Source organism: Leuciscus leuciscus (assembly GCF_965113295.1).
Source record: "Leuciscus leuciscus genome assembly, chromosome: 21".
NCBI classification, from domain to species: Eukaryota; Metazoa; Chordata; class Actinopteri; order Cypriniformes; family Leuciscidae; genus Leuciscus; species Leuciscus leuciscus.
In genome coordinates, this window is record NC_138745.1 from 35,934,109 (window position 1) to 35,953,499 (window position 19,391).

Genomic DNA, 19,391 nt, shown 5'->3' on the forward strand with positions numbered 1-19,391 from the left:
GTCTGAGTGAAGAATGTGCGGCCGCTGCGGTGTGTGCGCGAGCCACGAGAACACTGTATCAGCGCCACTGATCGCAACGGCAACGAGCACTTTGATCACTTGATTAAAAAAAACACATTTCAGCGCTAGATTGCTTCTTATTTAACAAACGAACGAAACGAATACTTTGCTAGTTAACTGGAAATGTTTTATTTATTTGTATTGGTACATCCGTGCTGGGACATAATATCAACCCTGGCAAAAAGTGGTGACAAATAACTGTCCGACACAGCCCACGGGAAATGAGAAGCTGCGTTTTGCAAACACACCCCATTTATGAAATAAATTAATTAATAATTAGATAATTCAGCTATATATCATATGCTGAAGTAAATTTTTGGAGTGTTAAAGATTAAAAGAAAAAACAACAACAAGAACCGTACAGAACCGAAAACCGTGACCCTAAAACCGTGATACGAACCGAACCGTGGGTTTTGTGAACCGTGCCACCCCTAGTAGCTACTGATCCATTTTCTTGAGAATGCCGTCAAGATTACACTAGTGCCGCGAGACTCCGCCCACACACTGTTCTGATTGGCTGACTCTGCCCACACGCTGTTCTGATTGTCTGACTCCGCCCACACGCTGTTCTGATTGTCTGACTCCGCCCACACACTGTTCTGATTGTCTGACTCCGCCCACACGCTGTTCTGATTGTCTGACTCCGCCCACACGCTATTTTGATTGTCTGACTCCGCCCACACGCTGTTCTGATTGTCTGACTCCGCCCACACGCTGTTTTGATTGTCTGACTCCGCCCACACGCTGTTCTGATTGTCTGACTCCGCCCACACGCTATTTTGATTGTCTGACTCCGCCCACACGCTGTTCTGATTGTCTGACTCCGCCCACACACTGTTCTGATTGGCTGTGGGTTTTGATAGATTTTTTCGCATCTCGCAGTCGCGTCGCGTCTAGTGTGGACAGACAAATTATTTGTCTCTGGAATCTTATCGCATTGCGTCTGGTTAGGACACGGTGTAATGCACTACTGTATGTACTCAGCTGTGCAGTGTGTGAACTTTATGAGGCTATTTTAGTCTGATACACTTTGTTTTTTTCGGTTAAGCACGTCATCCGGATATTTAAAGTGCACTTTTGCTTTTTGTAATTTTCAGTGTGAACACAATACTCGCACTATTATACTACGAACGGCGTATAATAGTGCGAAAGTACATGGATTGGTACACACGGTATACTGCAATAGACCTTATTCAGAGCAGCGCCATGACAGGTGTGAAAGTGAGGCTGTGAGGGATCGTCTTGCCGTGTTTCCAATGGCATCCGCTGTAAAAAATCTGTATAAAGCTCCTTGATTCCTTACAATTTTCCACAGCTTATATTGTCGGGAGTTTTTTGTCAATGGAAATTTCTTGGAAAGATATTTTTCCAGTGTTTCATGAGCAGAACAATCCAAAAACACATTACATAACAGTACAGCCCACTGAAGAGATGCACGTCTGTCCCTCACAGCCTCGCTTTCATTCCCATTATAAATCAGAGATGGCGCTGCTGTGAATAAGGTCTATAACCCTTTTATAGAAAAACGTCCTTAAATTACAACACAAACATTTTCAAACATTTCTGCTGTGTCCATAAACTGAAGCTCTTTATATAATACTGGCCAATTTTAGTGCGAAAATCAATTTGCATGTTTTTGGCACAGTCTGTTCAGTAGATTTGTCCTCTGATTGAATGAACTGCAGTGAGATTATTCATTCTGATGCACAATAAGCTCTCCTGGACATCTGTGCTAAAGCTTTAGCTCTAAGCTGCAGGGAGGCGGACACAAAAACATCTAAAAAATAATACAATATAATATAAATTGATAAAAATCAGAGAAGATAGTGGTAATTTTCTTCCAGGACATTTTCTGTTTCCTTTAACTCTAAAACACAATGCAATGAGTGCAGAATGCAAAACATGAAGCATAATAATAAAGACTAAACTGCAGTTTATTTGCAACTATTTGTTGTCCATTTCAGTTTAGCATTTACACTTTTCATTCTGTAATGACATGTTTTGAAAAGAAAAAAGAATTGAGAAGAAAGCAAATCTGGTCGGTTATTAGCATTAATCATAACTATTAAAAACATTTCTGTTCATTGAAATAAAGCTTAAATATAATCAAATATACATATTAGCTGGAAAAACCAGTAGATTTTTTAGTTGGTTTTTAGTTGAACCAAAAATTAGCAATAAACTGAAATAAGTTTAAGTTGAATGACTGAAATTATTAAATGGAAATAAATTGGAACTAAAACTGCAATAAAAATAGATCAAAACTAATTAGTAAAATAAAAAAATAATAAATAAAATGACAAAATCACAAAATGAAATGACAATTTTTGTTACTAAAATTATCATGATAACTCAAGATGATATAATGTTAGATCAGAAGTTTTTCATTTATGATGCAGAACTATTTCAAGAAGAGTTCACACGTCACATGATGCCCTTACCTTGTTTTCAAGATATTTAAAAACTGTAAGATTTCTGAAAACTGGATCAGCCTCAAGGCTCGTAAGAACCTCAATCCTGCATGAAAGAGCAGAAACAAGAAACACATGAAGTAACACAGTTGCACAAAAACACATTCCAGCGCAAAGAGTGGAGCTCGGCGCGTACCTTTGAAACGCTCATCCATGTTTAACAAAGACACTGATTTCATCAGCCCTTCAGAACACGAGTAACTACAGCTAACTCAAAGTATTACTGCGTTTGAAGAGCTGGACTCCACACATCTGGACAGAGGTTATTTCTCTCTGGACTGACAGAGCGACAGACAGCCGGCTCAATATCTGCGGGACACACTCGTGACGTAAAGGCCTAAATTTGGGTCCTGGTTTCAGAAGCATTAAAGCAGCAACAGCAAAACTCTGAGAGAAGCACGTGACTTCAGTGAGGTGACCTTGCGTGCATGACAGATTCACACATATATCATCATTCATTAGATTTTTCAGTGTTTAGCATCGTGCAGTTCACCTTCAAACACACAGGACATGTAAACACACACACACACACACACACTAAACGAGAGATCTACTATACTACTTCTCTGTAGAGCTGCCTATAGTATGTATGCAATGCACATTTTCTGTAATAATGAAAACACTGTATCCCACAATGCAATGCACTTGACCTTCCATATACAGTGTGACGCATGACGTTTTTGACAAAACCCAAGAAAAAGCTTCTCCTTTTGTCCATTAGTAGTGCTCACGGTTCATTTATATGCGTTTCTAGAGGAATAGCGATTATGAATGACCTTTCCCAATGATTAAAAGGTTAAAATGGTTTTCTGAGTATTCCCGAAGATAAGCTCGTAAGCTATGATTAAGCACACATGAGCTAAAAATTAAAACACAGACATTGATTCTTGAGATGTGGGACAAAACAGGTCACAGGAATTAATAATAATAATAATAATAATAATGAAAGTAAAAATTCATGCATGAAGAAATTATGGTAACACTTTATTTTACAGTGTCCTTGTTACATATGATACACGTACTTACCATAGTAATAACAGTAAATTATGCATAACTACATGCAACTAACCCTAATCCTACCCTAACCCTATAGTAAGTACATGTAGTTGCTTAATATTATTCAGTACTTAAATATATAATTACACTTTAACAATGACACCTTAAAATAAAGTGTAACCTCTATATTTTAAGGTGTCATTATTACAGTGTAATTATACATGTAAGTACTGAGTAATATTAAGCAACTACATGTACTTACTATAGGGTTAGGGTAGGATTAGGGTTAGTTGCATGTAATTATGCATCATTTACTGTTATTACTATGGTAAGTAGTAACAATGACACCGTAAAATAAAGTGCAAACAAAATTATTTTAGATGAATCAATTATTCATAAGTGTTGAATATGTCAGATACAAAAATAAAAGTATTATAAATATTGACAAATGTAGAATTGAATGAATGAATTTTCATTTCTACAGTATCTATTGATTTTTAACAACAGTCACTGTATTTTGAACACTTTTTAAATGTTGCTCACTTCTAACAAAACTTAAACTTAAAATTAGGGAAATTATTTTACAATCTCAAACTATTTGACATATAAGCTGGCATAAAAAACAATGATATTAAAAAAATATTAATAAAAAACTTGAAATAAAAACGATATAATTCCCCAGTTTTACAGTGTCCTTGTTACATATGTTACATGAACTTACCATAATAATAACAGTAAATCATGCAACTAACCCTCAACCAAACCCTAACCGTATAGTAAGTACATGTAGTTAATTAATATTACTCAGTACTTACATGTATAATTACACTGTAACAATGACACCTTAAAATAAAGTGTAAACAAAATTATTTTAGATGAATCAATTATTCATAAGTATCGAATATGTCAGATACAAAAATAAAAGTATTATAAAAATTGACAGATGCAGTATTGAATGAATGAATTTTCATTTCTACAGTATCTATTGATTTTTAACCACAATCACTGTATTTTGATATTTGTTGCTCACTACTAACAAAACTTAAACTTAAACCTAAAATTAAAATTAAAATTAGGGAAATTATCTTACAATCCCAAACTATTTAAGCTGGCATAAAAAACAATGATATTAAAACATAATTAATAAAAAAACATAAATTGTTGCACTTCAGTATAAAAACTGACTTCCATATCCCCGGATATTATGAATATCTTTATAAATACCCGATAAAAAGAATTGATCCAGCTGTGAAACCTTATAAAAAGAGGAATATTTTTACAATAAAAAGGAAAACTTCCTTCTGTCAGGACACTGTAGTAATGTTACATATTTATATTTCAGTTTAGCATATTTATTGAACATATCTGAGGAATGGTAGTAAATAACATCATCATTTTAAGACAATCAAATGCAATGATATATTTATATATCATTAGTTATAAGGTTCATTAGTTAATGTACAGTATTAACTAACAATAAGCATTACATTTGTTACAGTATTTATCAATCTTTGTTAATGTTAGCTAATAAAAATCCAGCTGTTCATTGTTTGTTCATGTTAGTTCACAGTGCATTAACTAATGTTTACAAACGCAACCTTTGATTTTAAATAACGTATTAGTAAATGTTGAAATTAAAATATTAACTCTGGTGTAGAGTCGTGTAACTACTAAGGAAGTTAACTAATGAACCTCTCACTGTAAAGTGTTTCCATCTATGTTATTTTCAGTGTAAGTTTCGTTTGTAAGCCGTTTTGTTTAGTCTCGCGTCTCAAGAATCAGTGGCTCTGAAACATGTGTTGCTCGTCCGTGTTCCTCGTGGAGTCTCAGCGTCAGCTCTTACCCCAGTACGACACGGCGTGGAAACAGGAGGAGAGTGTGTGATGACATCGGTCACGCTCCTCTTTCTCACACACCGGCGCGTGGAGGCCCTTCACACGGTAGCCGTTGTGAAACAGCTCGCCGCACGACTTCTTGCGTCTGCGTGTGTTCTGCAGGGTCTCGGTGCGAGTGGCCCCGTCAGGGCTCCGGTACACCAGCAGCTTCGTCGGGATCATGATGATAATGATGAAAATGATCAAATCTGAGAGTCTGAGAAACCGCAGAAAGCCACGCGACACGCGCTCAGAAGAAACCCAAGCCCATCAGACTGCAAAAAAACTGCATCCCGTGTGTGATCATGTAGTCGTGTAGTGAAAGCTTAGAACAAACCCTTTTTTCATCAGGATATTACAGTATAAGCTCCTTTAGGAATCGCTCTGGGACGGAAAGCCTGTTCAACATCACCAGCAGATCCGCATCATCAATAAAGCATCTCTGAGTGTCACACTGACGTCTGATGTGCCAAGATACACACATTACTGGATCTTTAGCATCTTCTGAGTGTGTTTGCCTGTTCTGGGGCCGGTTTCACAAAGATAGACTTTGACTGTGGCTTAGATATAGTAGATAGTCAGACTTCAGATAGACATCTAAATCAGACCGTTGCACAAAGCACTTAAGACTCTGACTATCTTAAGTAGGACTACACTGCAATGCATTCTGGGTAAAATAAGACACTTTTCAAAACAAAAAACATGGCGGATCGAGTAAGCGCATTCAACCGCTCAGTGCAGTTTACCCCAGCGGAAGATATGTGTTTGTTGGAGGAGTATAACAGTTACAAGGACATTTACTTGGGAAATTTAGCGGAGAATGTAGTAACAAGAAGAAATGTTTAAATTATGAGCCATTTCCCCTTTTCTTTGGGCTGTTTGTAATATAACTGATTGTTACTGCTGGTTGCCAAGGTAACAGAGTCTTAGACCTAAGTTAGTCTGGGGGTAAGGTGTCTGGGGGGTAAGTTAGCCTGGGGGTAAGGTGTCTGGGGGTAAGTTAGCCTGGGGGTAAGGTGTCTGGGGGTAAGTTAGCCTGGGGGTAAGGTGTCTTGGGGGTAAGTTAGCCTGGGGGTAAGGCGTCTAGGGGTAAGTTAGCCTGGGGGTAAGGTGTCTGGGGGTAAGGTGTCTGGGGGTAAGGTGTCTGGAGGTAAGTTAGCCTGGGGGTAAGGTGTCTGGGGGTAAGTTAGCATGGGGGTAAGGTGTCTGGGGGTAAGGTGTCTGGAGGTAAGTTAGCCTGGGGGTAAGGTGTCTGGGGGTAAGTTAGCCTGGGGGTAAGTTAGCCAGGGGGTAACGTGTCTGGGGGTAAGTTAGCCTAGGGGTAAGGTGTCTGGGGGGGTAAGTCAGCCTGGGGGTAAGGTGTCTGGGGGGTAAGTTAGCCTGGGGGAAGGTGTCTAATTTTTTTGGTCTAAATTAAGTCAGTCTTTATTTTTGTGAAACAGTCTAACTTGCATTAGACTAGTCTATGAGCAATATTAGACTTGTCTAACACTATAGACCGGTCTAAAATAGCTTTGTGAAACCGGCCCCTGAACACACTGTAGCAGGAGCCGTGTTTCCATTACCCTTCAAATTGCGCAAATTGAAATTGCGAATTGAAAATACGCCCAATGGAAACACGTCAGTTTCGCGAAAAACTCCCATTTATCGCAAAAAAAGTTTTTACGCTCGTATGAGGTGGTTATTCATAAAGGAATATTTCGCAAAACTGCAATGGAAACAGTTTTTGCGCATTTACAGTCACCTGACGTAGATGACGTGGTGTGTTTGGACAGAAGCTCTTTATTAAACTCATAAAAGACAACAGAATTATGGGAATACTGGATTGTAAACCACTAAGAAATGCCACGATCAAGAGCTTGAACCAGATCTGATGGAGAAACACTCAGAAACTCGTCAAGCACAAGCTTTCCTTGTTATTAAAGCAACACTAAAGCACTTCTCCTCGTCGGTCCCCCTACAGGTTGAAAGCGGAATTGTCCATTACCGCTGTCGTAAATAATTTCGCCGCCCGCAGTCTACCGTCGCACACACGCTCGCTGTTTATGTTTAAATAACGATGTCCACAGACAAGGTAGATGCATGTGTGTTGCATTATTTTATGAAAGTATGATGTATTGCGACATCAGAAACGAAGAAAAACTAAATATTGACTATTGTAACGCTTGCCGTAAAGCAAGTCAAATTTGTAGTTTCTTGTGTCTCATTCGAACTACAGAAACGCGACCCGATCTGGCAAACTTACATAGTGTGGTTATAGCCGATAGAGGGCCGCAAAGCGAATGCAGAAGTGCCGTTCTCCCTGTTACGAGTTGATGAACCACTGATATGATTTTGGAAACATTATTTTAATGTAAAAAATAACCTTTAGTGTTGCTTTAATGCTTGGATAACACGACTACGTTTCCTTCCATTAAAAATAATGGCTAATGCAGCGACTGGGATATACATAAACCTACCGACATCCGATGCCATAATTGTTAGAATGACTTATCACGAGAGGAAAAAATTACATTTCAGTCGCATAACATCGGTTAATAAAACGTCATAATTTCGCAATCGTTTTTTAGCAACATTTAGAAAATATCGCAAAAGTTTTGCGCAAATCTGTAACGGAAACGCGGCTAATGTAACAATGTAACAGATTCATGAGTGGCTTTTTTGAATGTTTCTATGCAGTTGCTAAGCAACCATTCCATCGCCGCCGGCAACACAAATTTATGTTTAACAACAAACAGAAGTTCTGACTTGTAAACCTTTTAAAACTGCATTAAACCCAAACCAGGATGAGACTGTTCTGGACACACTCCACACGGACATCCACACACACACACACACACACGTACCAACAAAAGGACATTAATTTAATGAAAGCTGAATAATAATAACTCTAAAGCTGGATGATGTGACCCCGTGACCTCCCGTTCCCTATTGGAGGATTAAAGTCCTTGAAAACATGGAGAAGATAAGCTGCGCTTTGAACGAGTTCATGAGAAAAATGAAGCATTAAAACAGTGTTTCTCTCTACATACAGGCCTCTCCTCAAAGCAGAGGATATTCAAGAGCATTTACTGACATATAGAGTGTGTGGATATACAGTAAAGTGTAATTTATTCCTGTGATCAAAGCTGAATGTTCAGCATCATTACTCCAGTCTTCAGTGTCACATGATCCTTCAGAAATCAGTATAATATGATGATTTGATGCTCAAGAAACATTTATGATTATTATCGATGTTGAAAACCGTTCATATTTTAGTGGAAACCGTTACAAATTCGTTTTTTTCAGGATTCTTTGATAAATAGAAAGTTCAAAAGAACAGTATTTACTTGAAATAGAATCTTTTGGAACATTATAAATGTCTTTACTGTCATTTTTGATCAGTTTAATGTGTCCGTGCTGCTGAATAAAAGTAAGTTCTGACCAGCTAAGCTTTAAAATCAAAGTCAATCCACAAACACAAGCTCATTTGGAAAACCAGAAGAACGATTACTCCAAACAATTAAACAAATCAATTCACTCGAATAGTCATTCATTTAGAAAATCACAAATAATCCAGTAAATCCAGCGGTTAATTAAAAGAATATTGAGGTCAGTGGGTTCATGCCTCATTACCACAGACAATAATTCTGACCTAAATTAGTTTAAAAAAAAGAACAATCTGTGATTGCTCAATTGCTTATTCCTGCTATGATCATTCCGAGGTTTTGTTTAGACGCAGTTGCACATGCCCTCAAGACACTTCACACATGACGCATGAGAAAAACAATCAGTGATTTTAAGCAACAGGAGGATTTGTGGAGAATGAGATCTTAAATTGGCCTTTAAAGCGTATAATGACCAACAGGGGGAGGCAGAGATCTTCATCTCATGATCTCCAGCGGGGTTTCATTTCTAACACCCTCTGCTCATAATCTGATCAAATAATCAGGTATTAACGGTAAAGTGGCAGTAATGGGAGAGTAGTGCTTTACCCAGCCAGCTTCTGTTCAGATACACGGACACAAACACGGGCGGAACGGTGAAGAAATCCACCACTGAATTCACTTCCAGCCAGAACCACAGCTTATCATTGGCTGCAATGAACTGTGAAGGGGAAGAAACAAAAGAAGAGGAATGCATGTTATTCAACAAATGCATATCATTTAAAAAAAAAAACACACAAAAAAAAAATCGATATTTAAATTTAGATAAAGCTGAAATAAAATCCAATACGAATATCTGACATCGGAACTAACCAAAATAAATAAGTTTAAGTACTAAAATTACTAAAAATAAATCTAATCAAAGCTACTAGTATATAGAAATATAAAAAATTAATAAAAATGACAATCACATAACAAAATTACAAAAAATGTAACTAAAGTTAAGATGAAAAGCTTATTCAAAATATTAATAAACACTAAAAATGGTATATAAACAATACTAAAATAACACTGAATAAATAAACGTAATACTAAAATAACACTGAATGTTAGTCAACACATTCGATAACTAATGTGATTTAATTTCTTTAAAAATTGATAATTGAAATAAAGCTGAAATAAAATAAAGTAAAAATGATAGAAACTGAAATAAAAAGTACTAAAATTACTAATATAAAAACCTTTTTTAAAACTAAAATGATAACTACAAATATCAAAATAAAAGCTAATTCAAAGTATTAATAAATACTAAAATAGTTTGTAAATGAGTGAAAGGTAAGTGTGTGTCAGTGTTGGGTCCAGCAGAGGTGTGTACTGAACATAATACTGTAAAGAAACTCACACGGAGTCCAAAGTACAACAAGAAGAACACATTGAAGGCCATGTCGATCTGCAACGTGAAGTCCTTCTGGAAATGCTGACAGGATTCGATGGGGCTGTTAAAGCAGAACAACACACCTCAGTTCAGTGAAACACACTAAATATACTGCACGATTAATGCATGTAATATTGCATTATTTAACTTATCTGTGATGATTAATCATTAGTGACAGATATACGTAAAAAATATCAATCTTTCAAATTTGCATTGAGCATTATTAAAGCTTTTGTCTTTGGACTTTACATGCATTTTATTCCTGACAGCAAAATAATTAACATAATTTAAAAGCAGAAATATATTCAGTACTATTATCAATTATTAAAGCAATCATATTTTGACTTTGATGTGTGCTATTATGTGACAGTGAGTCCATATTTACAGTGACAGTTGCTTCAAAAGTTTAACTGTTGCTTTATTGCTTTAATAACTGTTGGCATATGAATATTATGAATGCTTTTCACGTGTTTCCTATACCAAAGGAGGGCATGTAGATGAAAATGTCATACTGTATCTAACATGTTCTGATTGCTTGTGGTTTCTCCTACATGATAATGTTCTGGTGGCTCAGTTGAGTTGAAGAGCACAGGGAATCAGAGACATTTCACTTGGTAATTGGTACCAGAATTAGATCCCTTGTTTTAATTCAGTCGAAAGCAAACAGAGTACTTGATCAGACAGTGTGGACAGAGATGAAGAGCAAACAACGGCTCAGGAACACACAAATATGGAGTTTGCACAACTAGAAGTGTGTGCATTCACATATTGTATGTGTGAGGCCTAAATCAGGGTCAGAGCAGTGGAGGGTTTAGACCTGGGCAACACGGCAAAGAGACATTTTTCATAAATAAATAGATAAATATAAATAAATAAATAAATAAAAAGGGAATATACCGCTCATTTGCACATCACGTCAATGATATGCAGAAAATAAAGTGTATGTATGCAGCTATGACTCGTCTCGTTAAGACTTGAGAGTATAATATTATGTATGTGAATATATGTTGCTTACTATGCAATTACACATAGGGCAACAATATTCCTTTTTCTGAACAGACAGAAAAATTTCATTTTTTTAACATAATAATGTATATATATATATTTTTTAAACAAACATAATATCACTCAATTAATTTAATGTTTTTGCCGTACAGTTGTGCAGTTTTGGGGGATTATTATGGTTTTTTTGCCTCCCTTTTTAATCATTTAAAATATATTCATTTATATAAAATATTTATATTTTTGGAAAAATCACTTAAAAGATGATCTACATTTCTCAGTTTCATGGTGATTACATAATAACATGGTTTGACTTTAGAGGAAGATCGCAACCATTCTACTGGAAAACAAACACTTGTGTTGAAAATAACATGAATGTTCGACTACAGACGTTAGATGGCAGCAGAGGATTACTCCACGGCTCATATATCACTTACAAGATGTTTTTATTTAGATTTATGTTTAGAAATGATAAAATCATTATTATAAGAACAATTTAACATTTTGTTGCATTGTTTTTAACTGAAGTATCAATATTTTTTGCAATTATGTCACAACATTACAGTCAAACCTGAACTTGGTGTTATGCATGTTAAATTGGATGTGTGAAGGTGTCAATCCATTTTTTTTTTTGTCCAATTTATGTGGGGGGAGGGGGGGGGGGGGGTGACTTTCCCATTGAGACATTGTTAAAAAAAAATTAAGCATAGTCTCATTACTACAATGCATCTGGACATTTTACGTTTTTGTGCTTATTTTATTTTATTCTCATTACTGTTTTACAGTATTTTTCCACAGCAAAAACTGAATCACAGATGTTTTCAGACTGAGGGAGCATCCATCTAAACTAAACACAGACAATAAATCACCTAAACACTAATACCCTTTAAACAATATAAACAAACATAATATGAACTATTACATAGTTCTTGTTGCCATTAGACAATAACCATTATACATTTATTAATTTAGCAGATGCTTTTAACCAAAACGACTTACAAATGAATGATACAAGCGATTTATTTGAAGCTTTTTCAAATATTTGAAGCTTTTTTATTTGAAGCATACACACATATAAATGTGTGTGTGCACGATATATACTGTGACTTTATCTTGGGGTGAGGATTCAGGTTCAGAGATCGGAGTGTTTATGGATCTTCAGGTTATTCAGGTCTGACTCTAGTGTAAGCCACTGAACTGCGAATCATCAAAGGACCTGAGAGAGAACAGCGAGCTGTGAAACTCTCAACCTGAAGAAGTTTCAGAACAGCTGCAGGACAGAGAAACGCAACTCTATCCATCTCTGTTTGCTCAGTTGTGTTCCAGCGGGTCAGAGAGACTGAAACTGAACCCCGGCTGTAATTAAGAGACGTTTAACGTAAGTAATACTTCACAGGAGTCTCAGGTCACGTAGAGCTTTACATACAGCAGACGTGAACAACTCCAGCGCTGTCACTGACCAGTATTTTGATAAGCGATTAATCGAGTAATCTGATATTTTGGTGGTAATAAAAATAGACCTCAGCAAAGCCTTTAAATTACTTAAAGTATATTCTGTATAGGCCTATAATAACAATGAGGCAATAATACTGGGTTCAAATTAAGTATCGAAAGTAAGTAATTATGTTTTTATAGAACAACACTGTTAAAATACATAATATCCATTAGGGGTGGGCAAAAAAATCGATTCACATATGAATCGCGATTCAAACGTTACCGATTCAAAATCGATTCATAGAATTCCAAAAATCGATTCTTTTTTTTTTTTTTTTTTTTTATATATTTTTTGGTATTGTCCTGAAATGAGTTTAGCTTGTCATTCCCATAGATGGCGCTGCATCGAATTCACACTTACGCCTGCACACTCTTGTCATAGCCAAAAGAAGAAGTGCAGCAGAAGGAAGGCTGGCTGGCGTGGCTTGTCTGTTTTTATTTCGGCTCCCATGTTAACAGGTTAGAGCTTGCACACAGCCTGCGTGACACGCGCGTCTCAGGTATGGCCCGAGTCGTGCGGAAAACGTGTACATGCTAGAAATAGAACCGACGCCTATTTTTCTCGCGACACGCAAGCGTGTTGGAAGCGTTTCCAGGCAAAATAGAATGTTTATATGTCATTTTGACACGAATATTCATATTAAAAAATGACATTTTGATGTTTGAAAGTCTAGGTTTTGACATAAATGCAGATATAATGTAGGCTTATTGTATTTTTTTTATCGATTTTCAAAAATTGCACCTGTCAATACAGAACGAAATATTCTGTAGCCTATTTTGCCGTCAATAGCCTACTCCTTAAACTACATTTAGCAGTATTGTTTGTTTGATCTGACTACAGCACTTTAAAGCTAAATTAAAAAAATAAAAAATAAATTATTTAAGTTTTAATTTAAACTTGAATTAAATGTATTCGAAAGCTGGCCAAAGCTTGGCACTTTGCACTGTTTAGTTGCAAAAGTTTTTATGAAGACAAAGTAATATCAAACTTCATTTAATTTGTTATTTATTTTCTTTTAAATTGTATGTCTACTGCAATCACACAGGAAAAAGTCAACTACATTTACATACTGTGAATCGTTTTTTGAATCGAAAATCGATTTTGAATCGAATCTTGAAATTTTCTGAATCGTGCACCCCTAATATCCATCCATCCATCCACCCTTTCATACATCCACCCTTTCATCCTTTCATCCATCCACCCTTTCATCGATCCTTTCATCCATCCACCCTTTCATCCTTTCATACATCATTTCATCCATACATCCTTTCATCCATCCACCCACATCCATCCTTTCATCCATCCTTTCATCCATCCACCCTTTCATCCTTTCATACATCCTTTCATCCATCCATCCTTTCATCCATCCACCCTTTCATCCTTTCATCCATCCACCCTTTCATCCATCCTTTCATCCATCCATCCACCCTTTCATCCATCCTTTCATCCACCCTTTCATCCATCCTTTCATCCATCCACCCTTTCATCCATCCACCCTTTCATCCATCCTTTCATCCATCCATCCATCCATCCATCCATCCATCCATCCATCCATCCACCCTTTCATCCATCCATCTATATATTCTGAAATACTCAATTCAATTCACATTTATTTGTATAGCGCTTTTTACAATACACATCGTTTCAAATTAGCTTTAGAGAAAATGCCACATTACAATTAAGAGTGAAAATTATTATTATTATAATATTATTCTTATTCAGAGGAAACTGTCTAAGTTATGTATTTCAGAAATGTACATATACAAATCACAGTTACCAAAAAACAAAACAAAAAATTAATTAAACAATGTAAGAATTTAAGGCAGAAACAATGAGCTCATCGAAGTAATCAATACTTGTTTGTTAACAAATAATATCACTGAGTAAATGTTCCACTGTTCCTCATTCACACGATCATCAGTGATATTCACACGACCTTAATGAACGCAGTGTAGTTTGTGGCGTGTGTTTTAGGTCATGCAACATTTAATTTTTTGCGATTTATGGCTCCAGAGATGCAGAACGACACTCGCCCACGACGACGAATCAAATCCCTCATATTCTAATGCAGTTTCAGCACGCGGTGTAAAGCTGTTCCGGGGCCGTGATCTGATGCCCCGCTCCAGGTTTACTGTGCTCAGGACAATTACACTCCGCTAGCCAGAGCACAACGTCTCAAATCTAATGGCTAAATCCCTCATGATGATGCACTAATGAGGAAGTGGATGAGGCTCACTTCCTGTGTTAACAGGCCTGTGTTGAGCAGTGTGTGTGTGTGTGTTTCTAATGCTGAATAGGACGTGCTGTTCAGATATGGAAGATCGGAAAGATTAAAACACAAAGGATCAGAGCATAATTTACTGAAACAAGCTAAACTATTTTGGGATCTAAATTGCACATACTGATCGTGATATTTGATACTGAAAATAAACTGAAAGCACACGTGTTTTTATAATGCACAACACGTTTAAGATGACCAAGTTTGCATTAAATGCAGAGAAAACACAAAGTACACAGAGCCAGAATCAATGTAAGTCTATCTGACACAACGTCATTTCATACATACTAGATAGCATGTGTATTTAACTGAAGTGATGCAATTAGGGTTAATTTGGTTTCCTTATCATTTACACACTCTCATTTCTTTCCAAACCTGTCAATGACACCAAAAGTAATCGGTTCTCGTGTGTCTTGTGACCAATCGCAAGACGGCAAAGTGGAATGAGAATTGAGAGCTCAGATTTTCAGCAAATAATCATTTAAATGTCTGGTTTATTTTGACTTGTGCACTAACATTTATTGTCTTTGTGGTCAAAAAAACTACTTTTATAATACTTCTGTGGTGCATTTTGGGAGCTTGACGGCATCTGTGCCCATTTTCTTTAGTTTTTGTTTGTAAACTGTTCCAGTAATGAGTTAGTGTTGGACTGAAACCCTCTGATGATCTCTGACAGATGCACCAGCTTCTGATGTAATCTCAGTCTATTCAGAGGAAAAACTCCACAAACACACCAGGCTTATCTCTCTCTCTCTCTCTCTCTTCACTGTGCCCGTGGCATAAACAGGTTGACTCAAAGCGCTCTTCACCTTTATGAGCTCACTGATGTGTGTAATGTCTGAATGACGTCAGTTTAAGAGTCGCAGTGATCCCTGAAAAAACTTATGTTCAGTGGTGAAGCGCTCTCTCTCTTTCTCTCTCTCTCTCTCTCCTCTCTCTCTCTGTGTGTGTCTCTCTCTCTCGCTCTTTATTCCTAAATCTGTCCCGAGAGACGTTTCCTTCCACCCCAGTCCGCATCACTTATTCCTGCATACAGAGTCCATGATTAACTTTCTGAATAGAGAAAATGTATAAAATGCAGTTTTTCATTTCATGGCTCTATAAAATATATATTATTTGTTTCCTAAATGGCTTTTTTTTTTTTACCAAAATTCTGTTTTGCTTTTCAATTATTCTGAATTCCATTTTACGGATATATCATCAAAAAGTTTATCCAATCAATTGAATTCATCAAACTTTAACAATTTATGAATAAAAGTGCCCTATGAATTTTTTTTAATCATGTGTATTTCTGGATTCTATGTTTTTTTTATTTAATACCAATTTGTTATCCGTTATTATTAATTTATTATCAAAAAACTGTGGTAATCAAATGAATGCACATTTAAATAGTGTGATATTCCTACATTATTAATATGACTTTGAGCAGTGCAGTCTACTGTACAACTGTACTGGCATCATTTCTCCAAGTTAAACCAAACTTTTATTTTGGCGGACTGCAGTGAAGAGCTCTGAGTGAAATTCATGATTTTGTTCCTCATACTTTAGTTTTTGTTGGTTTAATGGAGAAATCTTCCACATATGAGGTTTGGAGAAAGAAAAACTGTCTTTGAGGCATCCTAGATGAACTTCTGCTGGTCAAAGTCAAGGTTTCTGGAGTTAGACGGGTTATACGATGATCAGCATCGCTGATAATCGTGTCAGATTATAATTTTTCTTATAAAGGTTTATTCACTCCAAACGCAAAACCAGATTTACTCATAACAGTCACTGATAAAGCAATTATGTTCACAACAAATATCCATGCTTGGCATGAACTGGCCTTTACGATTTGATTTAACCCATGAGTTATACTTGTAAGGGTCACCGGCTGGAGTGCCCTTGAGTGCCTCCACATCACACTACTGTCATTCCCTCACAAACTACATCTCCCATAATTCTCTGCCTGGCCTCATTAGCACTCATTGTGTTCACCTGTGCCTCATCTTCATGTTTGCTCACCCTATATAAGCCTGGTTCTTTCAGCAATGAATGATTCCAAACATTCTCCTGGTTTTCGCTCTTGTCTGGTTTTCTTGGTTTCCTCCAGAGCCCGTCTACGGAGAGCCTGGCCACTCCCTATTAAGTCCTATTGTACCGAATGTTGGTTGTAGTTCCACCAGAGTTCCACTGGGGGCGATCACCCATGAGTGCAAAATGAATGGGAGTCTATGGGGCTAGACAGCTAAATTTGTCTCTTTCACCCGATTGCCGTTGAGAAATCTCAGATTTGATTTTAGGTTTTGCAAGTTCAACATGGGTCGAAAGTTGAATGAACGAGTACGTATGTCCTTTCGATTTCTTACAGGTTGAGTTGTTGTTGCCCATAACACGCTAGCATTCTGCTAATGAACGCTGATTGGTCAGTGAAGGACTGATTACGACCAGAGATACCGCTTGATGGCATCGTGTGTGTGTGTGTGTATTTTCAGCGTGGTCTTTTAAAACAACAAAACAAAAACTCTTCTAGCACGTGTATGTACCTGTCAGCTGTGTTGTGTTTACCTGTGTCAGCTGTGTTGTGTGTTTACCTGTGTCGGCTGTGTTGTGTGTTTACCTGTGTCGGCTGTGTTGTGTTTACCTGTGTCAGCTGTGTTGTGTGTTTACCTGTGTCGGCTGTGTTGTGCGTTTACCTGTGTCGGCTGTGTTGTGTTTACCTGTGTCAGCTGTGTTGTGTTTACCTGTGTCAGCTGTGTTGTGTTTACCTGTGTCAGCTGTGTTGTGTGTTTACCTGTGTCAGCTGTGTTGTGTTTACCTGTGTCAGCTGTGTTGTGTTTACCTGTGTCAGCTGTGTTGTGTGTTTACCTGTGTCAGCGGTGTTGTGTATTTACCTGTGTCGGCTGTGTTGTGTGTTTACCTGTGTCGGCTGTGTTGTGTGTTTACCTGTGTCAGCTGTGTTGTGTGTTTACCTGTGTCAGCTGTGTTGTGTTTACCTGTGTCAGCTGTGTTGTGTGTTTACCTGTGTCAGCGGTGTTGTGTATTTACCTGTGTCAGCTGTGTTGTGTGTTTACCTGTGTCAGCTGTGTTGTGTGTTTACCTGTGTCAGCTGTGTTGTGTGTTTACCTGTGTCAGCTGTGTTGTCGATGCCTCGAGAGAAAAGAAAGTGCAGAGCGCGAAAGCACCAAAGCGACTGAAGGATTGCCGTAAAGCAGTATCTCTGGTCGTACGATGTGTATGACGTCATTGACATTTTAAAAGACTTTTTAAAGCAAATAAGTGACACTAAAAAATCTAACACCCAGCAATGTGTAATTTCTTTGCATCTCCTTTCGAATACAACATTCAAATTACTAGACAAAAAATTATATCCTGAGAAAAGTGGATTTTGAGAGGTATAGCGCCATAGACCTCCGTTCATTCTGCACTCGTCCTGTGAGCGCCCTCATATGGAACCAGAGTGGAACTGCAACCAGTTCAGAAGCCGGAAGTTTACTGAGAGTGGAAGTTCTCCCCTTATTAGACATTCTCTGGTTTCCTCTGTTTTTGCCTGTTCCCCTTTGACCCTGTTATCGTTTGGACTGATTCCCCGGTGTTTATGACCTTTGCCTGTTTCCGACTACGATTGTGGATTACCTTTTCAATAAAACTGCATTTGGATCCTCAATCTTGACAATACTCAACTAGTGAGCCATTTTATTTACTCACAAAAGACAGTTTTTACTTGCATTCGCAAGCTGGTGAGTGTCTTTATCTACTGTATGCACTGTATCTAATGAGATGCACAGTGATAAAATGAGAAATATACTCACTCAGAGGAGTCGATGAAGTAAATCACAAGAGCGCCGATGCTCAGGGCGAATACCAGTACCACCTGAAACACAAGACAACAGGACATGTGTGTTACTTCACATGAAACATGAAAAATTGGGTTTATAGCAAGACTGTCAACGATTACTTCAAAATCCGTAACGCATAAAAGTAATTGAACGCAAATAAATGACTTAAGTACACAAAATTGCACCATAAACGCAATATAGGTCAAAATAACACAAAATAAACGTGTTAAACGAGATAAATGATGTATGCTTGATTTCAAGATAAGTATGTGATTAATCGCGATTAAAAATGTCAATCTATTGACAGACCTAGTTTATAATAACACACTTTACAATGCAAGTCTACGGATCAAGTGCTTATATTCAGTTTCCCGTAACAAATGCATGTTTGATCGGAGAAGGGTCTAAATTGTCATTTTGAGGTGGAACTGCTGGTCTAGATGCTTAACTTGTATTGAACCAGGAATATTTCTTAAACACGTGCATTTTCCATAAGATAAAGAGGCCAAGGTGTTTGTACACTGTAAAATTAACCATATTATTAAAAACAGTAACCATAGTTCAACTGAGGTATTTGTAGACAGAGTTACTCGTGTTTTT

At 37.2% G+C, this 19,391-nt stretch overlaps 1 protein-coding gene across 8 annotated transcripts in view; it reads right to left on the reverse strand.

Moving 5' to 3' along the window:
• kcnma1b (potassium large conductance calcium-activated channel, subfamily M, alpha member 1b) overlaps window positions 1-19,391 on the reverse strand; it is a 137,931-nt gene that overhangs the window by 50,476 nt on the left and 68,064 nt on the right. For all 8 annotated transcript variants that reach the window (XM_082152389.1, XM_082152386.1, XM_082152388.1 and 5 more), the window contains exons 3-6: window positions 18,765-18,826; window positions 10,169-10,262; window positions 9,376-9,487; window positions 2,502-2,577 (exon numbers count right to left, since the gene is read on the reverse strand). In XM_082152389.1, the coding sequence (XP_082008515.1) occupies window positions 2,502-2,577; window positions 9,376-9,487; window positions 10,169-10,262; window positions 18,765-18,826 (344 nt within the window). The remainder of the gene's footprint in view (window positions 1-2,501; window positions 2,578-9,375; window positions 9,488-10,168; window positions 10,263-18,764; window positions 18,827-19,391) is intronic.